The 25,002-nt window shown below is 39.0% G+C and overlaps 1 protein-coding gene across 1 annotated transcript; it reads right to left on the bottom strand.

Moving 5' to 3' along the window:
- Window positions 1–1,978: 1,978 nt before the first annotated feature.
- LOC147528626 (alpha-1-antiproteinase F-like) lies at window positions 1,979–10,510 on the bottom strand. The gene is made up of 4 exons (XM_086613770.1): window positions 9,880–10,510; window positions 6,139–6,409; window positions 3,356–3,503; window positions 1,979–2,167 (listed from the first exon to the last, which is right to left on the bottom strand). Exons 1-4 carry the CDS (start codon window positions 10,508–10,510, stop codon window positions 1,979–1,981), a joined length of 1,239 nt encoding a protein of 412 aa, XP_086469896.1.
- Window positions 10,511–25,002: the final 14,492 nt, after the last annotated feature.

The following is a 25,002-nucleotide window of genomic DNA, read 5'->3' on the forward strand; positions in this document are numbered from 1 at the left end:
CCTTATTACTCAATTTGAATGCCACACAGATGAATTTTCTTCACCATGATTTTAATTGGGAAGTGGGTTCCTCTACAAAAAGCTAATAACTTCTAAGCATTTTTCTTGTTTTCCTGTCATAATCTATCAAAAAACGTATGACCTAGATGGCCCATGTTTTGTTTACAGAATAACACCAACCACAGCTCAAAACACATGCAAAGACTGGTAACCCAGCTATTAGAGGCAGTCAAGAGAGAGCTTTTTAGAATAGAGATGAGAAACACACACACAAAGCTGCACACTTGATACAGAGTAGAAGCAGCATGCTGCCTATAACCTTTGAAATACACATCTCTGCATCAAAGAAATGTCCAACCTTCCCAAAAAGTTATCCTCACAGAGTTAACTTACTATGTGCTGAACAGAGATTTATTGCTCAGAGGGCTTTCTGGAGCTCATTACTGGCATTATCATGCTGATCTAATGTATATGATCAGTACTTTAATAACTGTTTGTTGGCACTGGTCAAAAAAAACTGCTTGAATAATATTTAAGTCTTAACTCTGAATTACAGAAATAAAATTGCAAAATTAGAAACTTTTAAATGTCATGTTTATTCATTGTTATTCTTCTACCGTAGTACATTCGTCTGCATATTTCAAGGCTGTACAAAGACTGGTGTTAATGCTTAATATCTATTAACAGACTAACCCATTTTAGTCAATAATTTACCCCTCCTGCAACCAGAGATCAGATATATACCATGAACATAGAAATAAAATAATGATAGATGCTGTGAAAAACAGAAGAAAAAATAGATAGGAAAGTAAATAAGAAATAAATAAGCATGTGCATTATGAATGTGACTTTTAGTATCATGTATCTTAACAGTGAAAACAGATCTTTATAATATTGTGGCTATACTAACTGTGAAGCAGATGAGAAATAGAGTACCAATGTTGTATTACTGGACAGTCTGGGAACAGAAGGGGTTATGTCAAGAGACACAGTAAGTGTCACCAATGGGGTATAGGTGTTACCAGCAGGGTGCTTGATCCTACAAACAATACTGGAATGGTGCTTACTACCAAGGATAATCTCCCAGGACCAGATGGTAATGGTACAGGCACTGGCACCAAGAGGAGATGGCTTGTGTTTCCTGCTGCTTGGGGACATGTAGAAGCTGGTTTAGGTGCAGGCATAGGCTAGAAGTAGTGTTCTGGCTGCTCTGAGCTGTATATCTGATTCACAAAGGTCAGCTCCAGGGCACTGAACTGCAGAGTTCTGATCTACCTCTTCTTTTCTTAGACCAAATTCTTAGACCCTCTGACATTTGCCCTGGAATGAGTCTGGATTGTAAACTCTCACAGAGACAGTATGCAGACCAGTATGTATCTGCAGGGAAAAAAACACACCTTCTTTCTGAAACCTTTGCAGCAGCCTAGCTGGGACAATAGCTGAAAGGCAAGGGTGTAATAGACTCACTGGACAACAATGGTACTATGCAAGGTAGTAAGCATCATGCATGTTAAGATCTATGTTAGATAGGAATTTTATGTTGGTAGGAAAATGGGCACAAGTAGTAAAGTGCCATAACTTGTGCCCATTTATCAGTCAATGCAAAAAAAAAAAAAGGTGACAAGGCAGCTGTGAGGGAAGAAGCAGGCTTTCACAACCCTCTCCACCCACATGCTCCTCATCTTCCCTGCTGGAAGATGTATCTGTGCTGTCAGAATCACACAGGCCTGTTTTGTCCTAGATCTAATGACAGTTCTGCCTGAATGCAACCTTCTTTGAAAAAAAAATATATTAAAAAACCAAGGCCCAAACAAACATGCAACTATGACAATTTAAACTGATGAAGAGTCTCATCTACAAAAAACAGTGAATAACATCAATTAAGAGGTGGAGAGCCCTCTGTAGCCATGCCATCCTCATCAGGTCAAACACTTGATTTAATAGTGGTGATCACTGCATACCTAATATGTACATCAACTTAATTATTTTTCAGAGGGTTGACAATTTTTCCCATGAAGAGCATAGTATTATCCATAGTTATGACCATTAGGAAGGGCCTGTTGAATGTAATGGTAACTGGAACGGACATAGGCACTATTTCCATGCCTGTAGCAGCTGCTGCTTCGGTGCCAGTCTCATCCACCTTTACCACAGCCTTATGAATAGCCTGTGAAGAAACAGACACATCACAAGTCAAGAGGCTACAAAAGTAGTCACCTAAATAAGAACTTGAGCCTAAAGTGCCTGAAGAAGGTATTGGTAAGAAAGAAACATCAGATGGACCTATGTGAGTCCACCGCACAAAGACAGCAAAGTCAAAAAAAAAAATCAGCAAGCTACATGCAGTATAGCTTGCTTAGCCCCAGAGAGGAAAAGCCCATCCGCAGTGTAGGGGCATGTTCCTGCTAGTGAAAACATTTGTTTTGTTTCTTTTCTTATTCCCTTATTCCTTGCACCCAGTTGTGCAGATCTTTGGAGCTAGACTAAAGGCTAAGAGAGCAAGTTCATATATAACTGTCTATTACAAGTTCATATAGTTGAAGAATTAACATGCAGATTAGCACAACCAATAGCATCCTGAAATTCTGTTTCCCATGTTCCTTAATGTCTTGGAAAAAAATGGGAGCAAAGGAAAAGGGACAGAAGTGGAGAGCTAGAGCAGAGAAACATGTAAGCTTTAGCTTGCAAAATCAAGACATTCACAGACCCTAATTCACCAACTTCCACCTGAGGTCGGGGGGGCAGTTGTTTTGTTCGTATTAGACGATGAAATTTGCACTGATTGTCAGCTTTAAACTCTAGGTTTATTGAAGTATGACTTATCTGTAGCTTTTGCCTGGACCTGGCACTAATGAGACTCATTGCTTATCGGCTTGAAGCCAAATGTTTTTAATAACTGCATTTTCCTTTCTCCCAAACAGTTTAAAAGCAAGCAGTGTTTTTCCTCTCTCCTCCATAAAACACAAGCAATGATACATCCGACAGCTCCCTACTTGCCCATAGGCAGGCTAAAGAAGGTAGACACAAACAGAAGCAGCAAGGTAATGACTGTAACACACCACAGGAAGGTATCGAGGTGTGGAGAAACAATAATTTGGTCATGTATTTTTTATAAGGTTGTTCCACACAGATCAAAAAGGCCTCCTAGATTAAAAAATTACAGACTCGTAATGTGCTCCAACCCAATTGCACTGGCAGGGCAAGTAACATGGGTGAAATACTCCGTATGCCAACAGCTGTCTTTTCATGTGAAGCAAAGCCTCTTACATGAGTTTCGCATCATGAATAGTTGTAAAGAAAGTGATGTGAGTATCAGTAATCATGGGCCTATAAACCAAAAAGTAGTATGACTTACCTGGGAAACTCTGTGCTGCGGCTGCCCAGTGATCCCAGACAGGTCAGCCTTATCAGTGAATACATCCATGATGCCCATTTTATATAATATATCTTTTAGGTTGTATGTCCCATAAAGAGTGAATTTTGGAATATACAAATTTGCTGAGCTGCCAGAAAAGAAGTGCAAGAATATGGTGAAACTTTTGATGAGATATCACAGTATAATACAGACTCCTGAGAGACAAACTGATTTTGCTTTCTCCCCAAAGACATTTTGCTTGCAGGCTCTCTCTAGCCTACATGGGAGATGTACAGTGACACTAATCTGGGGAGAAGAAAAGAAGGTTTACAACCACGCTGGAAGGCTGTTTGGTAGGCTAGGGCTGTAGGTTGCTGGCTCACAGTCTGCAGTGAGCCAGCACATGAACAGTGAGATTAATCTAGAGAGCATTCAGCACAATAGCACAAAGTTACCTCCCTAAGGATCTCCATCTGACATTTTCTGAAGTTAGAAGTGTTTTATGCATTCTGCTGGAATCACCTTAATCATGCCCCATTACTAGGGACGCAGAGGGTTCACCTTGTGAAAAAGTGATTCTTTTAGCTGTCTCTTAGGCTGGACACAAAAAAAATCCAACACATCCAAGTTCACCAGTTACTTTTGGAAAAAAAAAAAAACCAAACAAAATGTTGGTCTTGTGTGTTTATCATATAAATCAGGACAGAGAAGACAAAAAGATATACCAAAGGAGCAGACAATATGTGGTGGTGATTATATGGGCGACAAAGTAAAAAACAAAAGTACACTGACAGGATATAGTTAGCGAACAAATAATTCTTTTTCTATGTCAAGTCTGATGTCTGATTTATTTATTTTATTAATTTTTTGGAAAGTGACTAGTTCGCTGCTTTCCATAAATTAATCAAAGCTCCATATTTCTGACTTATTTCTTCTTTGCTCTTTTAGTAAGAATCTAAGAATTCAAAGGTTAAAACCAACATTTATAGCTGGAAGCCAAATAATGAGTCACAGATTAGTGAGAACACTGACAGTAGATACTGTTTTCTGCTGAGAAATCAGGACAACTGTCCAGGGTTCCAGGTCAGAGATATGCGGAGCACTTACTGAAGCTGGCCAAAGAGCAAGTCATCCAGTGGATAAGTGGGAAGGAAAGGGCCCATACTTCCAGTGTAGCACAGCATATAATGCCAAGTCTGGCCGGTACCCAAAAATGCGAGTGCTTGTGGATTGATAACAGGTTGCTGATCTCTTACTTCCGCCCAATTTCTGGCTGTGCTGATTGCTGTCTCAAGTGAGGATGCAACTATCATTGAATCATCTGTCTTGCTATTACATAAAAGGCTCATTCACGAGCCCCCACTTGCTTTCAACATACAGGAAAGGGAAAGACGTAGGCACACAGCAACAATGCAACCAGGCAGGAAGCACTGGGATACACTTTCCAGAAGAGAAAGTGATATTTTTCTCCACAGTTCAGCCATTAAACAGTACTGAAAAATGTTCCTCATAATGTTTTCACACCTTGTGTCACTGTCAGTTTGCAGATAAAGAAACAGAGACAAAAATAGCTTACCTACAGTCCTTACATCATTCCATATCCTACATCAAACCCATTTATTAAGACCTCTCAGAGACTTCAGTAGGGGGGATGCGCAGGGGGAATATAAATCCCCCCAATTTATTTAGTGTCTTTCTTGACGATTTTAAAGGCAATTATGTTTCTTTGACAAAAATTTTTCATAAGTATCTTGATTCAACATCTTATTTGTCCTATAAGGACTTTCGTCACCAACCACAGTTGTTTCAAACCACCACAAATTTCAAAACTGTGAAGGTGCACAGAGAATTACATAGTTATTTTCTGCCCTTTTCTTAAACTGGCAAAAGTTTTAGATTATTTTGATAAGATTTAACAGTGAATCAGAGTTAAGAGCATGACACTGGTTTTGGTTTTCTGTATTAGGGACGTAATTTTTGTCTTGACAATTGATTACCTAAAATGTGATTTTCAAATATGTATTTGTGAACATCTGTAACACGGCACATCAGATTCATGAATGAACACAAGGGCTTGATTTGGTGAACATGTTGTGCCTATGCTTGTGCACATATTCCATCCCATCAAAGGCGACTACTATACATGATACTACATTGAAGGAGCCTAAAGTTGTTTTTAGAAAGCAAATAACCTTTCTGTCTTCTAGTCTCAAAGTTACCTTGAAGCAAGTATAGCTTATTCCTGTTTTGCCTTCCTGAGTCTTCACAGAGCCTGAGTATAGTGGCACTGCAATGTGCCAGCTGCTCTGTACGCTTATCATTGAGTTTTATCCTCACAACTGCCAAACGAAAGTTATTATCTCAGCATTAAATGTGCAATTACTGATAACTGTAATAGGCAGAAAGGAAGCAAGAGACAAGAAAAAAGACTGAAGGAAAGTGGTAGGAATTTACCTGTAAATAGGAGAAGGAAAAAGATCTCCCCCCAAAAAGTAAGACAAGGTCTTAAGACAGAAAACAGGAGGCTATGGAGAGTTGAAGATGGGAAACAAAATGTGGAAATGGCAAAAGTCCTAAAGCTCTGAAAGTTTTCACTTCGTGCAGTACTGAATGTGAAACCACAGGGACACCAGAGCGCCAGATTTCAACTTTGGTCAGTGGGAATTCTTCTGTAGGTTAAAACAGAACTAAAAATAATGTCCTGATTCTATGTCATAGCCCAGTAGATTAAAACCGATGTGTCTCCTTGCCTACCATCTGAACCAAGAACTGCAGAATTTTACCTTTTTGAGACTAATGTCCTCCATCTTGACATACGTTCACAAGACAATTTTTTCTCCAGCTTTCTCATTCTTCCTTGATCAGGCAGAATAAAAAATGCCGAAGCACCTCCTTTGTAATCCATCTGCACCACTGTGGAAGACAGCTCTTCATCATAGCCATGCTTGAACAGGCCCATTCCAAACATCATTGGGACTTCAACAGTCTTGATCCCATTCACAAAGAATTTCATTCTTTTAGTGTATTTTGGATCAAAAGGTTTTTCCCATTCAGCTTGAAATATAAGAGACAGAGTTATAGAATATTTTGAGTACATGAAACCATAGGATATATCACCACAGGTCACATTCATAGATGTCAGAAACTGGTACAGCTGGGTCAGCTTCAAAGACAAACCAGTTTGCAATAAGCACTTGATCTTACTGAATACTCAGAATAATACAAGAGCAACACACGGAAGGTAGAGTGTGATGTAAAAAAACCCCTCAGATTTTACAGCAGGTCACAATATCTTTCATTTAGATGAGATACCAAGTGTTTTAGCATGCACTTTTCCTCCATTACAACAGTTTTAAGGAACCTATAAAGCCCTCATATGAGGCAGACTTGAAATGAGAGCTCAGAAGAAGAAAGATTCTCTCCTTTCCTTATTATGACACCAAAATAAACTTGTGAAGGGTGACATGAGGGGTGAATTTTCCAGAGAAATGTAGGGATTCAGGTTACTTGCAGAGAAAAGGGGTTTATATGCTGCTTTAGCTGATGGCAAATAAAGTCATGAAGAACTTGATTCTACCATAATGTTGGGTCAAAAAACCAAAAAAAAAACCAACAACAGAAACCTTTTGTACTGTCATTCTCTCAATATTAAATTTCCAAAGGCTCCTCGCTTAGTCATAGTGAAACAAACTGTCTGCAGTGAAACTGTGAAAGATTCTTATCCTTAGCAGAGAGGAATTTCTAAGCAAAATTCTAGCTATTTCCCTCATCCATTTCAGAGGCCGAGAAGGTTAAAAAAAAAGGGGGGGGGGAAGTTTGGGGGCTTCTTTTTTGTTGCTGTTTTTTAAAGAAAGAAGTGTTACTCTGTAGTAAATTTTACCTTCTAGAACAAAACTAATTTTTTATCAAGTTTAGTGGACAAAAGCAGAGCCACAATGCTAAGTAAAATAAGTGCCATCAAGAAAACCATGAAACAAGATGCAATCCCTTTTGACTTCTGATTTCTGTTTCAACAATGCTTATTAGGCAGTTTGGTACAAATTAAATAACAATCGTCTGCTGTTTCCACCATCTGTAAAATAGACATAAACAGCACTTATTTAGTATTTGGAAAGAGTGAAATGAGATTTAGTTAGTTCATGTCTTGGGCTCTGAAAATATAAATTGACAAGTGCCAATACTCTGAAGATGGAGAAAGTTTCTGCTTTTATGTTTCTTCATCAACAGTGACTTCTTCTATCATCAGATATATAACAGGCAGGACTTTTTTGCTTTGATATGCGTAAGGAAAAAAAAAGGCAGAGTGAAGCAGAAGAAATATGAATTACATTAGTCCTGAAACATTCAAATAACCTTCATCTGGTGCTCCACTCAGGGAAAACACCCACTGATTTCAGAAAGAGCTGATTAAAAACTGAGTAGGATGTTAGGATCTAGCCCACAGATTAGAGATGATATTCACTAATCCTTTCCTCCTGTTTCAGAGGAACTCTTATTCTTATGCTCTCCTCTCTCTTAGTAGGATGTCTTCTAGGGATTGCACCTTTCTCAAATGCTTCGCAGCATTCAAATGGAAAAATGAGCCTCAAAGTATGACACTTTTGTGGCGACCAGCTTGGCTAGGGCATCATAAGGGACTATACACCATAGTGGAATACCATGCCCCTTGGCTGAAAGCCAGGAAAATATCGCCTGACTTTTGTCCTTAGGGAAGGACTTCTACACTATGCTACACCACAAAAAAGGGAGAGGAAAGTCACCAGTACTGTGCAAGGAAGGTTGCAATGCACAGATAGTGGGCAAGAGCCTAGAAGTATAGATTGGTTATAGAGGTACCTGAGCTTTAGAGATCCTCTCCAGATTAATCCCAGCCTCGAGATCAATTAGCATTTAACCTCAATTTCAAGACAAAGGTCCTTATTATTACTATTAATACTATTCTTTAAATTATTTGGTTTAAAATTGAAGAGCTAAAACTGAATCACCACCATCTTTGAAGAAGCTAGGAAATCACTTCAGTGATAACAATGAACATATAATTTTAAATTAAACTTATTCTTAGAATGTGTAAAAGTTGTCTGTAATACAAAGTTATCTTTAATATAAAGTTTCTCAAGCTTTTATTCCCATCTTGCTACTAAATCTATTGTTCATTCTTCAAATACCTTTCAGTAAAAGAAAAATCAACAGGTTTTTTGCCAGTTTTGAAAGACACGCCTGGTGATAAATAAAAGCCTATCTTGAAAACATCATTTTAGACAAACAAGTATGCATTCAAAATAATTAAGAAACATCAGTCATCTGTATTCCAAAAAGCTCCATTTAACTGTGTGTAAATCTCCAGAGATTAACACAAGGAGCCGAGACACAGATGGAAAGCAAAACAAAACAAAAATATGGTTTCGAATTACTTTCAGGTGAAGCCTCATATTAAGGAGAAGAGTGGAAGCATCCAGGTTAATGGTTTTAAAAGAATAGCATTTCTTTTAAAAGCATAGCATTTCTAATAGGTCTTCTCTGTTTCAGTTAGAAAGCTTAATGATATTTTTATCATTTTTATCAGATCAATTATTACAGAATATTATTTTTCTGAGTACAATGGCTTTGTTTTCAGAATATGATAAAATTAGTCAGAGAGACTAGGTTTGAAAGAAGACACAATATCTGTTATTAGACCACTGATTGAGCCTTACAGCCTTGCTCCTCTTCTTCTCATTAGATCAGCAGTCTGAAAAGCTCTGGGAAGATCTGTAGACTGTATCTAAGCAGACTGCACAAGTTAATTAAGAAAAACAAGCTTATTGTCATTAGGCTTGTGTTTGATACTGGTGGGTCCATCTCTTCACTGGAAAATATTAGAATCTGCAAATCAAAAAAAAAAGGTTGAAACCCTATGTCTCTAGACACATCAGGACTACACCCATACTATCAGAAAGGCGAAGTTAGTAAAAAAAAAAAAGGCGAGCATGAGTGTGAAACCAAAGTTACTGTTAAATATTTAGCTGTGGATACATAAACATGTTATCAGTAACAGCAAAACTGTTACTGTTATCGTATTTCCCTTCAGGTAAGATGCTATGTTTTACTTTAACAGTGTTCTTTGAATTTAACTCTGAACTTGCTAAACAAACAAAAAAAAAGCTGAAGGGGATTTCAAATTAATTCCTAGCCAACAAAGCATTTAAGAAAGTGTTTAAATCCCACTAGACCGTATAGGACTAGATGCTTTACTGAATAGAGGTCCCTTCCTCAAAGTATATTTCACTTAAGATTCAATAGGAAAGAAAAGTATATATTAAAAGACATGGGAAATTTGCCATAAATTTTGCTAGGAATTATCATCAGTGTCAAGCAGAGCAAAATTTCCCGTAGCTCTGTTTATAATTAAGTGTAATTGAAGACCAAAAAGAAAACAAGATATGAATCCCACTATGAAACTACATTGCAAAAAGAAAGATGATGAAGGCCAAGACTGACCTGAGGAAATAATGTATTAGTAGAAGAATATGATATGTATATCTTACCGTTAAAATAAATATAGCTAATAAGGAGAATTTCAGTAAGTGGATCGAGGTTATTTATGAGGTCCTTGATTTTCCCATTGGTTTTTTGTGCCACATATTCGTTGATCTTTATCTGGGCCTGATCAGCCCTCTTGAAGTTCATAGGATAAGCTTCTCCTTCATAGAAGTTTCTGAGATTACTTAAAAATTTTTCTTGTGGCTTCAGTTGGTCAAGCACAAACAGGACATTTCCCATATTCAGCTGTAACCCATTCTTTCTGTTTACCATTTGCATGAGTTGACGATAACCTTCATGTATTTCATTTTCAGAAATCTCACGTGGGTTAAAGCTAAGGACCCTGAGAATCTGTGTCAGAGTGTCGGACCTGGCACCCAGAGTCAGCATTGCAAAGGCAGTAGAGATGCTCAAAGGAGAAAAGAAAATATTCCCACTGTTTTCAAGAGAAGAAATCTCTTTGTAGAAGCAACATGCAAACCGACACACGCTGTTCCCTACAGTTCGCAGTGGCATGTTTTGGTTTTCTTGGCCTCTTTGATTTTGATTTCTCACACCTTGGTGATTAGGCTGATAGCAATAACTGTTGGAATGAATCCCAACAATTAAAAGACACAGGAAAAACATCATCTTCATGTTTCTATAAGTCTGTAAAAGAAGAAAAGAAAAATGACATGTGGCTTACAAATCTTTTGAGCTTGTGGTTATCAATAAGCCAGTCCCTTCACTGTACAGAGCTGGCTTGGTACCAGTGATTCCAAGCTATTTGAATTCAGGGATACCAGCTTTCTATTTCAAGGAAGCAGACTCTGGAAAATTACTCAATCCACTGAAGAAGTTACGAAAGAATAAAAACTGAAGTCAAATAGGGATGAAGTAATACCAAATATGCCCTCATTAAGGTTAGGCTACGATTCCTTTGAAACTGCTTTGTTTCCAGTCTTGCGTTTTTAATGTGGCTTTAAGTGATAAAAAGCTGTAAGTCAAAAGTATGAGTCTAGAGAGTAGAGAGTAAGGGAGCCAGTCAAGGCTAGTCAGGTAAATTTACCAAAATGAAAAATCAAAACAGAAGAAAGGCACAATATTCCTCCATTGTGAGAATTAAAACATTATACATTTTTATATGAGCTGCGTGTAAACATATAGGCAGGCACCAGAAAGAAAGTAAATGCACTTGTTAATGGGAAAGTGATGAACATTCACAGTGATTCCATAAAGCTTGAACAATTGAGCAATGTTTTTTTAAAAAGTTTCCACGTAAATAACAAAAGAGAGAAATATGCTTTCAGCAATTAGGAAGTTATCAAGACCCTGGAAATATTGTGTTCCTTATAAAGAAAGGGGAAATGAGTACGTGCACAGAACAGCAAATGGAAACAAGTGTGCCTGCTGCATGCAAAGGCACATCCAGCTCAGTGATTGAACCAAATCTCCTAAAATAAAAAAAAAAATAAAGAAATAGAGGAAATTCTAGAACAAACATGGTGATTATCATCAGAAAGACAGTAAAGGGTGATTTTTGGCAGAGAAAGCTGCCACGATAAAATATAAACGTAAATGAGTAAACTCTGGAGGAACAAAAATACTAAAAGATACTGATAGAACAGGAAAGCCTTCTCCAGAGTAGCACAGAAACCATCCATTCCACATCTGTGGCAATACTTTTACCTTTAGAAATTAATATTAAAACTGTACCACACGGTTCAACAACTTCTGTCAACAGACAGAAGGAAGTAAAGATATGGAATATCTGGAAATCAGAATATCTTCCTGTGGTATATGATCACTTTACCTACAGAATCTTTTATAAAACAAAATACTCTCTAGAGGAAAATGCAAGGATTTTCAAAGGGGAAAAATATCTTACGTTTCTGACTTGCAATGAGAAACAGTGTTCAGATTCTCATGCCTCGTAAAATCATTAAATCCTTATCGGCTCCTACCATGACCCCACATTTGTGTTCTCCACTTTCCAGCATTTTGGTTCTCCAAAATTCAGTGAACTCAGAATGCTGATCTCTGCTTTAATATTTATGCTATAAACGTTCCTTAATTTACATCCTCTGAATATCACGGTTATAGCAATATTACTATCGCTAGGAAGGGCCTGAGCCCCACGACAAACCACTTTCAGACAGTTCACTTTCATATCTAGAACACATTTAATTTTGAGCTCTTGGATTTGTTTATGACTTGCCTATCTCACAGTAGTCTTTTTTTTTCTATTTAAAAAAAAAACAAAACATAATAAAAAAATACAAAAAGTTTTAAATTGCAAATGAATATGAATTGGCAATTTCTCAATTGATTATTCAGAATATACTATCCTGCATATAACATTTGACAATTTTTCCACAGGAAAAAAATGCATTACTTACGGTTCAGTCAAAAGTGTCCTGTTGGATTCACCAGGTCTGCACAGGTCCTTGCTCAGTTGTTTCTGCTGCTGAACACAAAGCAGGGTATCCTCTAGTAAAGGTTAAGATCATCTAAGGGCTGTGACTCACACATTATAATTTTAGAGATTAGGTAGTGCAAACAATGTTGAAACTAGTTTTACTGGACACCTAACTTTGCTGAATATATATTTCACACGTGACTTTTTATTATTCATGACTATCTGATTGCCCTGGTTAGATTCAAACCAATTTTCCTCAAACTGAGCCTACTACTTCTTAATATCAAACATTCATATACATCTCAGTTGTCACAATCTATTATTTTACGAACAGGAGAGTCATCAGAAGTAGTAACCACAGAGCAGTATCTTGAACATAATTTCCAGTGACTACAGCATTGCTGCCACTAAGGTAGAAGGACAAGGTTTGATGCACTGGGACAATCTGAAGTTTTGTGACCTAGCTTGCTTGTCTCCTGCATATCTGTGTCTGAGCTTGACTATCTCCAGGTGAAGACAGTGATGATTCTAATAGGTGCAGGGCTTAAAACACTGTTTTGCTACACTAGCAAACGCTGCCGTAAATGTGCCTGACTATTCACTCCCACACGGGGAATCCACTGGCAGCAAGAGCTGCGATAGCGACTCCTGGGCCACTCGCACAGCCCTGTGCCTGGAGAGGAAGGAATGCAGCTGGGATGCCATTGCATGCAGGTGATCCCAGTTACAAGCATGGCCTGGGGACCGGGAGCAGAAGCCTAGGAACGTGGGTGTTAAATAGAGCAAGTCTTTAGACCAGCTCACTATCTCGTGATCTGAGATGTGGGGAGCAGGCCCCTCTGGTCATGTGCCAAGTTCAGCCGGGTCAGATCAGACAGACTGGGATCCTGCGCTCAGCTCTGCTCACAAGATAAACTCTTGTGCCTGCTGGGGCAAGCCGGCAGGTGCAGAATGGCAGAAGCATTGAAGAAAGGAACTCTGGAGACCATGCAGTCCAACTCCTTGCTCCAAGCAGTGTCAGCTATAGCAAGTTGCTCCGGACGGTGTCCCGTTGCGTTTTGACTTCTTCCAACAATGGTGACTCCACAATCTCTCTGGGCAACATGTTTGAGTGTTTGACAATATTGTCACTAAAACAAGTTTTTCTCTACATTTAAATTGAATTTCTTGTATCTTAATTTGTGCTCATTGTCCTTTGTCCTGTCACTGGATGTCACTAAAGAGAGGCTATCTCTTTCTTTACTCCTCCCATCAAAAATCAGGTAGTCATACACATTGGTAAGATTCAAACAGGCCTTTTCTTCTCCGGGCCAAACAGTTCCAACTCTCTCAGGCTCTCCTCATATGTTAGACAATGCAATCCCTCAATCACCTTCGTGGCACTTTACTGGGGTTGTTCCAGTATGCCTATGTCCTTCTTGCACTGGGGAGCCCAGCAGTGGTTGCAGCACTCCAGATGTGTACACCAGGGAAGAGAAGCGAGGAGAGGAAGGATCACTTGCCTTGACCTGCTAGTGATGCTCTTCTTAACGCAGTTCAAGATGTAGTTGTCTGTGTTTCCTGCAAGAGCTTATTGCTGGCTCATGGCCAAGTTGGTGTCCACCAGAAGCCCCAGACCTCCAAGCATAGCATCTCATGTCTCTATTTCTAAAACTAGGATAATATTTTCTCTCACTTTCCCTTGAAAATGCAAGCATTTTCAGGGAGGGATCAACCCTTACTATACTCAAAAGAGATGGAGTGCTGATCTCAATGCCGTTCAACTGAAATATTCAACAACTGAAACACTAACCACAACAATAACTCAGCAAGATTTTCTGGGAGGCAAAGATGGGACCTGTGAAAGTTGTTGATGATTACGACCTAACAAGCAACTCAACAGATTGAAAAAAAACTCTTTAATAAGTTACTTATGAACTAAAGCTTGAGAAGCAGAAGGCTTTGAGGCAGTATACTGGACTCACACATGTGTTCTTCACACATAGCACTCATCTGAAAGAGTACTTGAGATGCTATTTTCACTGCTTCTTGTATAAATAAGAGCCAAGAATCTCACTTACAGCTAACTTTTAATAATGGGCTGTAGTTTTCATGGTATATAAAAACTGATTTCTGATGAATGAAGGAAGGAAGCCCAATTAAATACAGACGCCATGCTAATGACAAGGTGACGGATGAATGACTAAGCTAGATTTGAACACACCTAGACCACACCTCAGGACACTTGCAGGAGAAGGCCTACTACTGAACATGGAAAAGCCTGCTCTGTGATTGGAAAGAAAACAGAGAAAATCAATATAGGATCAATTTATATGAATAATGTGAATCTCTGCACACTAGTATTAAAGAAAGTCCAAATTTGTCTTTCATGTCTTTCCGATGTCAAGCCATGAGAGGAAGAAAGGTAAAGGAAAAGGTAACAGTTTCTGACCCAACTGCATAATTTCTGTATTTGATGAAAAAGCTTCAACAAGTATAAACAATCATTTATATCATAACTGTAAGCAGAATACTGATTTACAAAGAATTCAGCCATTATGTTCAATTTTGAAGACTGGGATACTACAGAGTAACGTTGCATGTGTTGAAGATATGATATGGATGGTGAACAGGAAATTCCCTCACCTACAGCGGGGACTTTTCTGAAAGTTCCCACAGCTCTAAACACAGCTAGCACTGAATTGTTCGTATGTGCTTACACCACAACTGGCAAAATTCAGTGTAAATACATCTGCTTTGAGTAAAGAGGTTGAAAGAGGTTTGTTTACGCAAGGTTCCTCTCTTTGCTACATCCAGTAACCACTGGTGGCACAAGAAGGGAATTCTACTGCATAAACAAGGCCCCAGAACCTCTCCTTAGCCTATGTTAAACCACAGATACCAGGTGTGTGTATACCTTCAAAGAGATGGAAGAATCTCTTAATTTGTTGTCTCATTGAAACTAAAGCACTTCCTCATAACCATAATTAAAAAGGGAGGCAACAGGACTGGAAAACAAATTCATATTAAGTTGTACTTTTCCAGAGCTGGCGGTACTTTCTCCTGAAAATATAATAGGGCAGAGTATACAGCCTAGGTAACCTGTAAGGTGTGATCCATCTGACTTAGGACACGTGTTTCCCTACAATAACAAAAATATAGCCTTTTATAAATGGTTCAAATGTTGAACAATTTCTCAAAAAATATTGCTCAGTAGGTAGAGCACTGTTAGAGATGACCTACAGAGATAGAAAGCACTCCAGGGCATCTCTGTTTAGTTATGAGACTTTTCACACTCCCTTTAGTCCCAGGATTTCCTATCTGCAAATCCATTACACCACACAACGAACAGGTTGAAGAATTCACTGAACTATCAATGATTGGCATAGCTAGGGGTAGGCTGTCATCTCCAGAAAGCATACAGCTATATGGTTTCTGGTCCCAAAACTACCTGAAGCATTTTTCCACCTGGGAGCATCACCCTGACAGCATCATTTGGGCTCAGTCTATCAATTCCCTCTCTCATCACTTAATGGAGAAGACAGCAGACTGTACATCTTATATCCCCAGAATCCTGGCCAATGATTCCCTTAACTTTCAATGTCGTTCTTCAGAGCCCCTAGATTTAAAATCATGCTTTGCCTACATTCACTCTTCAAGGACCTGTGCTAGTCACAAGCAAATAAACACACTTTAGTCTTCCACATTTCCCAGATACATTTACTGATACCTTCCCTATCACTGGAAATGCATGGCTGTATGTAAAGACACGCAACTCTCTTGTAACACCACTGAAATCTTTTCTTGAATTAGGTCACAATTCTCAAAACCAGCAGCATTTTATCAGAAATGAGAATACCTTTCAGGAAAAGGGCAGAAGTGGCTGTGGTTTGGCAGCTCTTCTCCCTCCTGCCCAGCTCCCCACCTCTCTTTCCTTGGAGAGGAGATAGAGAAGGATCTCACCCAACTTCTCCTGACATCTCTTCTTCTGCAGAGGATTCAACAGAGCCACACATTATCCCTGAGTCCTCTCTCCCTTTTTGGCTGTTCTTGCTTTCCTAGCCAGAATTAAGGGCGCCAGGAAAGGAGGCAGGAAGAATAAGGATGAAATGTTAGATAGGACAGGCCTCCTCTGTCCAATACCTCTTTTATCGAGTCAGAGACCAAAACTCACTCCCTCACACACAGCCCTCTGCTGAAATTCAATGTCCTTCCAACCCTCTCTTCTCATGCCCCTTTAAATCCCTCACTCAGTATCACAAACCCTCCAGTCACCAGCACCCTTCTGGTCATCACCTCCTCAAATGACTGACCGCCAAGACCCTTTCAGCTCCACTGATGCTTTTTGCCCTCACCTCCAGCATCTCCTCTAGCCTCAATGCTACACAAAGGGGAGTGAGAGAGCTGAGGACAAGAAGTAGGTGGCAGTTTGCCTCAAGAAAGCTGATGAACCATCACACTGAAGAACCAGTATTGCTTTACTGCTCATGGCTTCTTCTCAAGGCCAGGGAATTGTTCCTCCCATTAAATTAATTCCCTTCCTCCTCAGTAGGTCCTTCAGTTAAATATGACTTTTCTGCTACTAAAGAAAACTCCTTTTCCTTTTTCTCTTCCCAAGTGATCTGTGAATCAGTCTCACACTTCCTATCTTTTGCAATTTTAATGCCTTGCCCTTGCAAATTTTCTTTCATCTGCCTTTCGTGAAATTTTACATTTTTCAAGTTTCTGCCTGATGAGAAAATCCACACAATACTGTTTTGATTTCAGTTTCAACAATCTCATTGTCCCAAAACTCTAATACCCTGATAGCAGAAACCAAGGTTGGTAGCTTTCTAGTATCAGTCCTTATCACCAGCTCTTGACATTTTAATTAAATGAGGAGGTAAAAACACTACAGAGAAGAAAATCCCCCTGTATTCAAAATGAGATTCACAGCTCAGTACAAAGAGAAAATTCTCAGTATTAAACTAATAAACCATACATAGACAACCATCCCAAGAATATCTTGATTGCTTTTTTTTTTACCTTCTTCTCCAGGTCTGACTTCCATTCTGAAGGGCTTTCTCAAAATATATAAAACCAAAGAATTTTTTGTCCTGCATAGTTAGACTAGTGGCAAACCCAAACTATAGCACTCTTCCATGACATTAAAAACAAGCACCTGAAAAAAACAAGTGTTTTACTCAGGCACCAGGCACTAACACATTTTTCATCAATAAATCTCAAGGCGCTTTGTATCATCAAAGGAACATCTACAGCTGTTTTGTAGAGAACATGCTGACGGCAGCTTACTCTGTCAGCACAAGCAACAGAAACCAGGGAAGAGGATGACAGTTGTCATGAGAGATCCCTTTTTTGGACAAGATCATGTTCTAATGCATTTGGTTAAATGCTGAGTTATCTGATTACTGTTCAGTACCAGTTATCTAAATAATCTGAAAGCAGGTATAACAATTTAGTTACCAACTATTGCTCATTTGGTGCATTTAAAATTGTTTGATCCATTGGCACTTCTCATGGAGATGAGGGGAAAATATGATAGGTTAACCTAAACTACATCAGAACACTTCCTCAAACTATTGCTAGACAGGCAGTGAGACCTCAGCAATTACAAACTGAGGGCAAGTAAGACATGTTTCAGAAAGCAAGTACTGTACTCCATGTAGGACTGAAGCATGGAAAGGAGACTTTTTACTGTGGGATCAAAGGGAAAATACAACTAAGAAAAGAGCTGTGAGAAAGTAGGGCTGAAAAGCAAACTTTTTCCTTTTAGGATCTAGCTCTAGAATTCAGTTGGCTGCACAACAGATCACTTGGTGGTCCCAGAACTGAAAGCAAGACAGCTGAGGCAGTGACATGATGCTGAAACTGTGCAAGTCTCTAGATATCAGGCTAATTATGCTAATGTGGCTGTGCTACTGTTCAAATGTGACAGTTGAGCTCTGCATAGTCTGTTGCTTGCCATACACTTATGCCAGCTTAACCAGAAAAACTTAAGTGTCTAGCATGACATTGCATTGGACAAATTGAACAAAACCACCAACTCTCTCACCCAAAAAATCCTTCTGAATGGAGTGCAACACATACAAAAGCTCAGAGAGATATTTTTGAATGAACTGAGAATTAGCCCTAGGTAGCAGTTTCAACATTGCCCTACAGGAAGTTATGTGGTCGAGAATTATTCTTGTAGACAGTACTTTGCATGCTCTATCTCAGACATGCATGAGAATCCAGAGTACTGCCAAAATGGGAACTCCAATCAGAAAGACACATTCTGCATCAGAGTGCCACACCGCATGACTCCACTGCTGCTCATACCTGACCCAGCTCATCCAGGGCTCTGCAAACGGCTGCTTTGCACAGAATAGACACACTCTGGGAAGTAAGCAAATCTGGCAAGACTAGCTCATGATGCCTCCTGTGACAAGCAGCCCAAGGCAATACAGATGTTACAATATGAAAAAAGAACTAAAAATGTAACTGATTGCACAACTTCGTAAGAATTTACAAGCCACAGCAGTTGTACAGCATAGTAAGGTCTTTTTACTTTCTGACTACTAATTCAAAGGAATTTTTCATAAAAGCACTAGACAACATTGCACCAGGAGATAATTAGAAAACAGAGAAGTCATTGCTTATTGTAAATTGGATCCTGGTGCACAGACCCATGTGATGATTAAAACTCTGAAATTGCAACTAAAGAAAAACTTTGGGTAGTGGAAACCACACAAGTGAAACTCAAAGTTTGCAGCCACGAGTTGATGCACACTGAGGAAATGTGTGAATTAGAGGTATGGATAAATAAATGGAGGAAATGAGTGTACTCCTTCCTGAAAGCAGGGTCTGTAAAAATATATTGTACCCTTGCTCTCTGGTCTCAGGGCAGTGAACTCACTGGAAAGGGAAATGAGACAAAACAACTGAAAAAACCTCAAGCATATGTCCTTGAGCAAATCACTCCCTGGAATGCAGATTAGATCCGAGAGGTGACCTCTCAATGAGACATACTTTGGACTTAAATGAACATAGTTCTTAACAGGGCACACTTCAGCAAGAAGCAACTTCTTCTCTTCAGGAAAGTTGCAGGTGGAGATTTATCCACACTGGTTGGAAAAATCATATGTGGTTTTTTTAAATGATTATTTTCACTCCTGTGAAATAGCCTTAGGGTGAAATATTACAGCGCACATGTGGTTGTTCTACTCGTCCGTTGCACCAACCCATTGTTCAGGAGATACATTGTTTCCAGTTACACTATTGCAACTACTTGCAGTTGTATTCAGAAAGCTAAACTCCATTATCTCAACTCTGACTGGCTGAAAAGTTAAATTCTGATCTGGACTTTGCACTGTTTAGCAACCAGCAAACAAATGTGCAAAATTGAATTTGTCATGTGCAGTTATTTAATTTAGCAGAAAACCAACAATCCAAATGCATTTAATGTCTCTAAGTTACAGCCAAGGGACTTGGAGGCCTGCACAACTCTAAAGAAATGAAATTGCTTATTTGGGATGCTGGGTGCATCCATCACTTCATGATCACGATGAAAATCACACTTATAAAAGAAATCAATTATCATAATGCGCATACATTCAGTGGTCTGTGGAGATGATCATCCAAGCATAGACAGACACGCTGAGGATTGAACACCACCTCCAAATTCTGAAAGAAAGACAAAGGACACAGGATTTGGTGCTCCTCCTGAAAAGGTTTCTGTCAGGCAATGTTGACAATAGCCCAAAGAAAATGAGCTCTAGGACAATAAACAATGGGAACCAACAGTAATAATATTGGAAGAAGGAGCTGCGTGTCCAGAGGGCAAAGGACCTCAGAGATGTACTGTACTTGGTTAGCCAGGGTAACTGATCAACTGGTTCTAGGTGACTGGTATTGTTTGCAACATCATTGCATGGCTAATATGCCTGAGTTGGGGAGAAAAGGTCTAGTGATGAAAATCGTACCTATAATGGTTTAACTCAGTGGACACAGAAAATGTGGGGTGTATTACTGAAGACGCAGAGTTACAACTGTGACACTAAATGAAAAGGGAATTGCCTTCATCATAATTGCCATGTAACACACACTAGATAATGTATGTCCCAAATGATTCAGCTCAATTGTTCCATAAATGCTTTTTTTTGACAGCAATCTATGAAAATCTTCAAAAGCTAAATATGCCTTTAAACCTGTTTGGAAGCAGACAGATTATAACAGCATCGACACTGGGCATGGGAAAGCTGTTTGACTTAGGACATTCTGTAGAGATGTGAAGGCAGATCAATGGCACAGCACAGCTGCTGTGCTTCCCACTTCACTGCCAGAAGTAGGATTCAATATCCTTACTCTGAGCATATCCATTCCTCCACAAACAGCATGCCCCTTTTCAGATTCTGCATGCATAGGCACCACCCCGTCATGCTGGGGACCCTTCTCTGTCACCTCCTCTATCTGCCAAGCTTGTGCCTGGGCAGCCCAACAAATAATCCCTCTGATGGAGTGGCATTCGGGCCAAACCCTCTCTCCCCACAAAAGCCTAACTAACACATGTGGATACCAAAAATGTGAATTGCTAGGAAAAATTCCAAAGCATCACACAGGGAGAGACATATCTTCTGGAGAAAGATACCAAAAAAAAAAATCCAAGTAACTTTGTTTTCCTTAGACCATAACAAGACCGAAACCTCCCACAGACACGTGTCCCTTCTTCCTCTTCAATGTATAAGCCAGTCATTGAAGAACGTATATATTATAGATCTATGTATGTATGTATTTTAAAAGTTGCTTAATAATGGGCTGTGGCATGAAAGGAAAGAAAAAAGCAATAGTTGCTCAAGAGCTGTTAAGTGAAGAGACACTCTGCAACAGCTACTACAGCAGGAGGAGTTTTGGCAACTGCAGGACAGAAAAAATATAAAGGAATTCACATTTTGGACATGTCTGGTGGTGGCTGCTGCTCCCTGGGGAGAGCCTCACCCAAGCAAGCTAATGACAACAGGAGCCCTTCTCCCAGATTTCAGCAGGGTCTGGGTCAGCACCCTGCTGCAGCCTCACTCCATTGGCTGCGTGCCTGACTGCTATTTTTCACATCAAGTCATGATTAATTTATATTTCTAAATAACTCTGAGCATTAAAAGGCACATTTTGTTCTTCACTCCTGCCAGTTTTAAGATACTTACCCAATGGGTTTGGAAGCTTAATGGGATTCTTCATAGTTCTTCTGAAAATACCATTTCAATTTTTGCACTTTTCTAAAAGAAAACCTGTGCTTGCCAAAGTACACATTCTCCAGATAGAGCAACCATTGTCAGCAGTCTCTGCAATTTGGCTCAACGTAATAAACACTGATGGGAAAGCATACAGTAATATTTTCAGAAATTCCATAATGTGTTCAGAGCCTATGTCCCATTTTCAAAAGTGACTGAAATTCTAAGGAGTCAGATTTTCAAAGGAATCTAACATACAAAGAAATTCGAGTTTTCAGCAGCATATAAGAAGGCTTGGAACCAGTTTGAACACTTTAGAAGCAAGGGGCAGTTATTTTTATGTGCATGGACACTTTCAAAAATCCATTCCTTGAAAGCTACTGTTCCAATGCTTTAAAGAATTGGATTCTCAAATACTAAAATATTTTTATTGAGGTTTTGCTGTATCTTTCAGAAGTAAAGGAGAACAAAGAAATAAAAAGAGAAAAAAAATCTGAAATTGCAAACACAGTTCTAGTAATTACACACCCATAGAGCATAGGGTTTAATAATTAAGCCATAGATACAGATATTTCAGCACTAACAATTATACATATGGATTTAATTGGATTTCTTTTACTATGTTATAACTTCAGCTCTCCTGCTTGATGAATCAAACAACATTGGGCAAGTGGTATAAACAAATTTTAAGTGATAGCAAATTGGAACCACTGAAAAGGTGAGTGGCAGCAAGTTAGAGTGAACAACAGAAAAATAAGGAAAAAGTTAGAGGAGGGAGAGACCAAGAGGAGACAAGGGACTTCTGAAAATGAGGTTAAATATATCAACCACATCTCATGCAGTCAGTTTTATATCTATACAAAATAACACCAAACTCTTCAGTCTTGTTATTTTCTTCTGAAAAATCCAACACAAAACTTTGTAAAAGGACATAAAAATAAAATGAAAGATCACACTGTTTCAGAGGCAGAAATCCCTCCAAATCTCTCCCTAATGCATGAAGTATAATATTAACTATGTTCTTTGTCTTCCTGCAATAACTGAATAAATCAATGTCTCTAACTTAGATGCAGAAAAATATTTCAGTTAAAAGTCACCAGAAAATACTGTTTGGCTAAAAATCTCTTCCCAAAATACTCCAGATGGACATTTCACCCCAAAGAGGAGTTTCACAATAACAAATACACCAGACTACACACAAATAGAAATGCACTTTGCCTCTTACTAAGAGGACACTGAGTAATGGGCTGCAGGTGACACCCCCTCTAAGCTCCCTTTCTGTTTGTGTACAACCTTTTGTTACAGTAAGTGTATACCACACAAACAAGTTGCTAAGAGATAACAGGTTGTGAAATTACAGTACATTAGTAGCAGCTGCTTGAATGCCCAGGCAATCTTACCCCCATTGAGGGTAATGTAGTTTGCACCTCAACAGATGGGTGGCAAAGACCTTACATGTACCATACGGACAAGCCATTGGGTGGAGCAGGTAACATGCTGTAAATCCACACCCCAACTTGCCTCATGGTAATTTGTCCATGCAGGTATCCCTCAGGTTGCCTGGAGATGGATATTCTTTCCCTCTTCAAAGAAAACAAGGAAACTGTATCTGATGAAAGACAAAATGAAATGTTTATAGAAAGTGCAAGACACTTCACTGTTGCAAATAACTGAAAAGTTAGAACTCGTGAAAATTTAGCTCTAAGCAGCAAGTTATTTGAAACAATATATTATCTTCTGTTCTGATAAAATTGAAAAACCACTTTTAGATTCTTCAAATAGAAATCCACTATCTGATTTTCCAAAGTAAATGTTTGATTTTGAAATCTGTGAACTCAGAAGACCCTAGCATGAAAAAGTGCTGAGATGTGCAAGGACCATGGTACTAACCCTCCCCAAAATGAAACAAAGTCATACTCTGAATGACCTAGCACTATGCTCTATTGTAAACTCAGTTTATGATTATGGAACTCTGTTAACTAGGCAAACTATTTAATTTTTCAATTTTCTTATGATTTGTATATATATTTTATCATATAAATGACTCAAACACAAAGCACTGAGAGGGTATGTTTTATTGGCTTGGGATTTGGATTTTTGTTTTTGTTTTTTACTAAACTTCATGAATCTAAAAAAGGCTCTATTTTTCCAACATAGTGTATCTTTAAGTGAAACATTACAAAATCAACACCGTTCTGCACAAAAATGAATATGTTTATCAGTATATATGTTCATTTATCTGTGTACTGAAGTCATTTTGCAATTGAACTTACCTATTGACACAAGCCTTATTCAGTTGATATTTAGTTCTAAAAGCATCACTCTCTTTCTCACTAAACACAAAAATTCTGTGGCCAGCCTTTTGACAGTTTGTAGTTCCTCTTTGGATAGTTTTTGCCCTTGAGATGGCAACTACCTCAGCTAAGTAAGTGTTGCATGAATGACCTTAAATTTTAAAAGATATTTTTAGGTAGAAAAGAGAGCAGAATCACCAAGTAGAAAACCAAATGGTTTTGGGACGATGAGTTACTGTGTTTTATCCACTTTTCTTACTCAACATATATATCAGATCAGAGACGTACCCTGTATAGTATTACATCAATTAGTAGCTAACAGGAGAAGGAAGTCAGGGGAAAAAAAAAAAGAGAGAGCAGAGAGGGATTAACAGAAAAGTAAAAGAGTGTTTATTGGAATGCCTGAATCTTCCAGCCCACACAGTCTTAAACTGCCTGACTAACTACATTGCTGCCTTCACTTGCTAACTTGACTTATTTTTCCATGCGGATTAGTTTTGTGTGTTTCAAGAACTCTCTCTTTTTGAGCTGGAATTTTGTGGCTTGAAAAGCAAACAAATGTCTGGTCATTCAGGAACCTTCATGACGCAACAACGCTCAACACAATAACCACTTTGAACTACATGGAGATCTGTAGCATGGAGGCCAAAGAGAACAGAACCTGCCATGACCTCAACAAAGCTACAATCATCTGCTTTGTGTCAATACAAGGGCATAAAGCAACAAGCACAGAGCCAAGTTCAAGCTCTACAGTTAGACAGGCAATTCCTATGTATAGATGAAGGGCTCAGCTATAACTCCCTCCTGATGCAGGAGTGACAGACACACCCACATCAATGACTGGAGAGAGATTTATTTAAGTGAGGCATGCAGGGCCAGTACAGCAGGATAGGTGCAACAGCACAGTATGCATCCCGCCAGACAAAACTCCATAGCTATTTGAAGAAGTTCCTATTAAACTCTTGCTTCATCCTCAGTACCACCCTGAAGGAAGGAATGTGTTTATGGCACAAGTTAACAGGCCTGCCCACACCCTTGTCATGGGGGAAGGCACAGCCCAAGGAGCATGAAAAGAGGTCAAGCCGCAAGATAAAGCTCGCAACAGAAACAAATGGCAAAAATATATGCCCATATCAACTTCAAAGCAGACAAAGCAATGTAAGACACAAACAACAACAGGCCCAAAGATATCATCTGATGCAGCAAATGCCCATAACTTCCCTGTTGGCATGATGGTAACAGCAGAAGTATGTT

The sequence above is a fragment of the Tauraco erythrolophus genome, chromosome 6 (genome assembly GCF_009769465.1).
Source record: "Tauraco erythrolophus isolate bTauEry1 chromosome 6, bTauEry1.pri, whole genome shotgun sequence".
Lineage (NCBI taxonomy): Eukaryota > Metazoa > Chordata > Aves > Musophagiformes > Musophagidae > Tauraco > Tauraco erythrolophus.

What these genes read in the sequence shown, in the direction of transcription:
- LOC147528626 (XM_086613770.1), bottom strand. Translation starts at nt 10,510, where the DNA reads ATGAAGATGATGTTTTTCCTGTGTCTTTTAATTGTTGGGATTCATTCC. An exon ending in TAGCTATATTTATTTTAACG is followed by an intron (nt 6,410 to 9,879) that starts GTAAGATATACA and finishes TTATATTTCAAG; the next exon opens with CTGAATGGGAAAAACCTTTT. An exon ending in AGGACATTAGTCTCAAAAAG is followed by an intron (nt 3,504 to 6,138) that starts GTAAAATTCTGC and finishes CTTTTCTGGCAG; the next exon opens with CTCAGCAAATTTGTATATTC.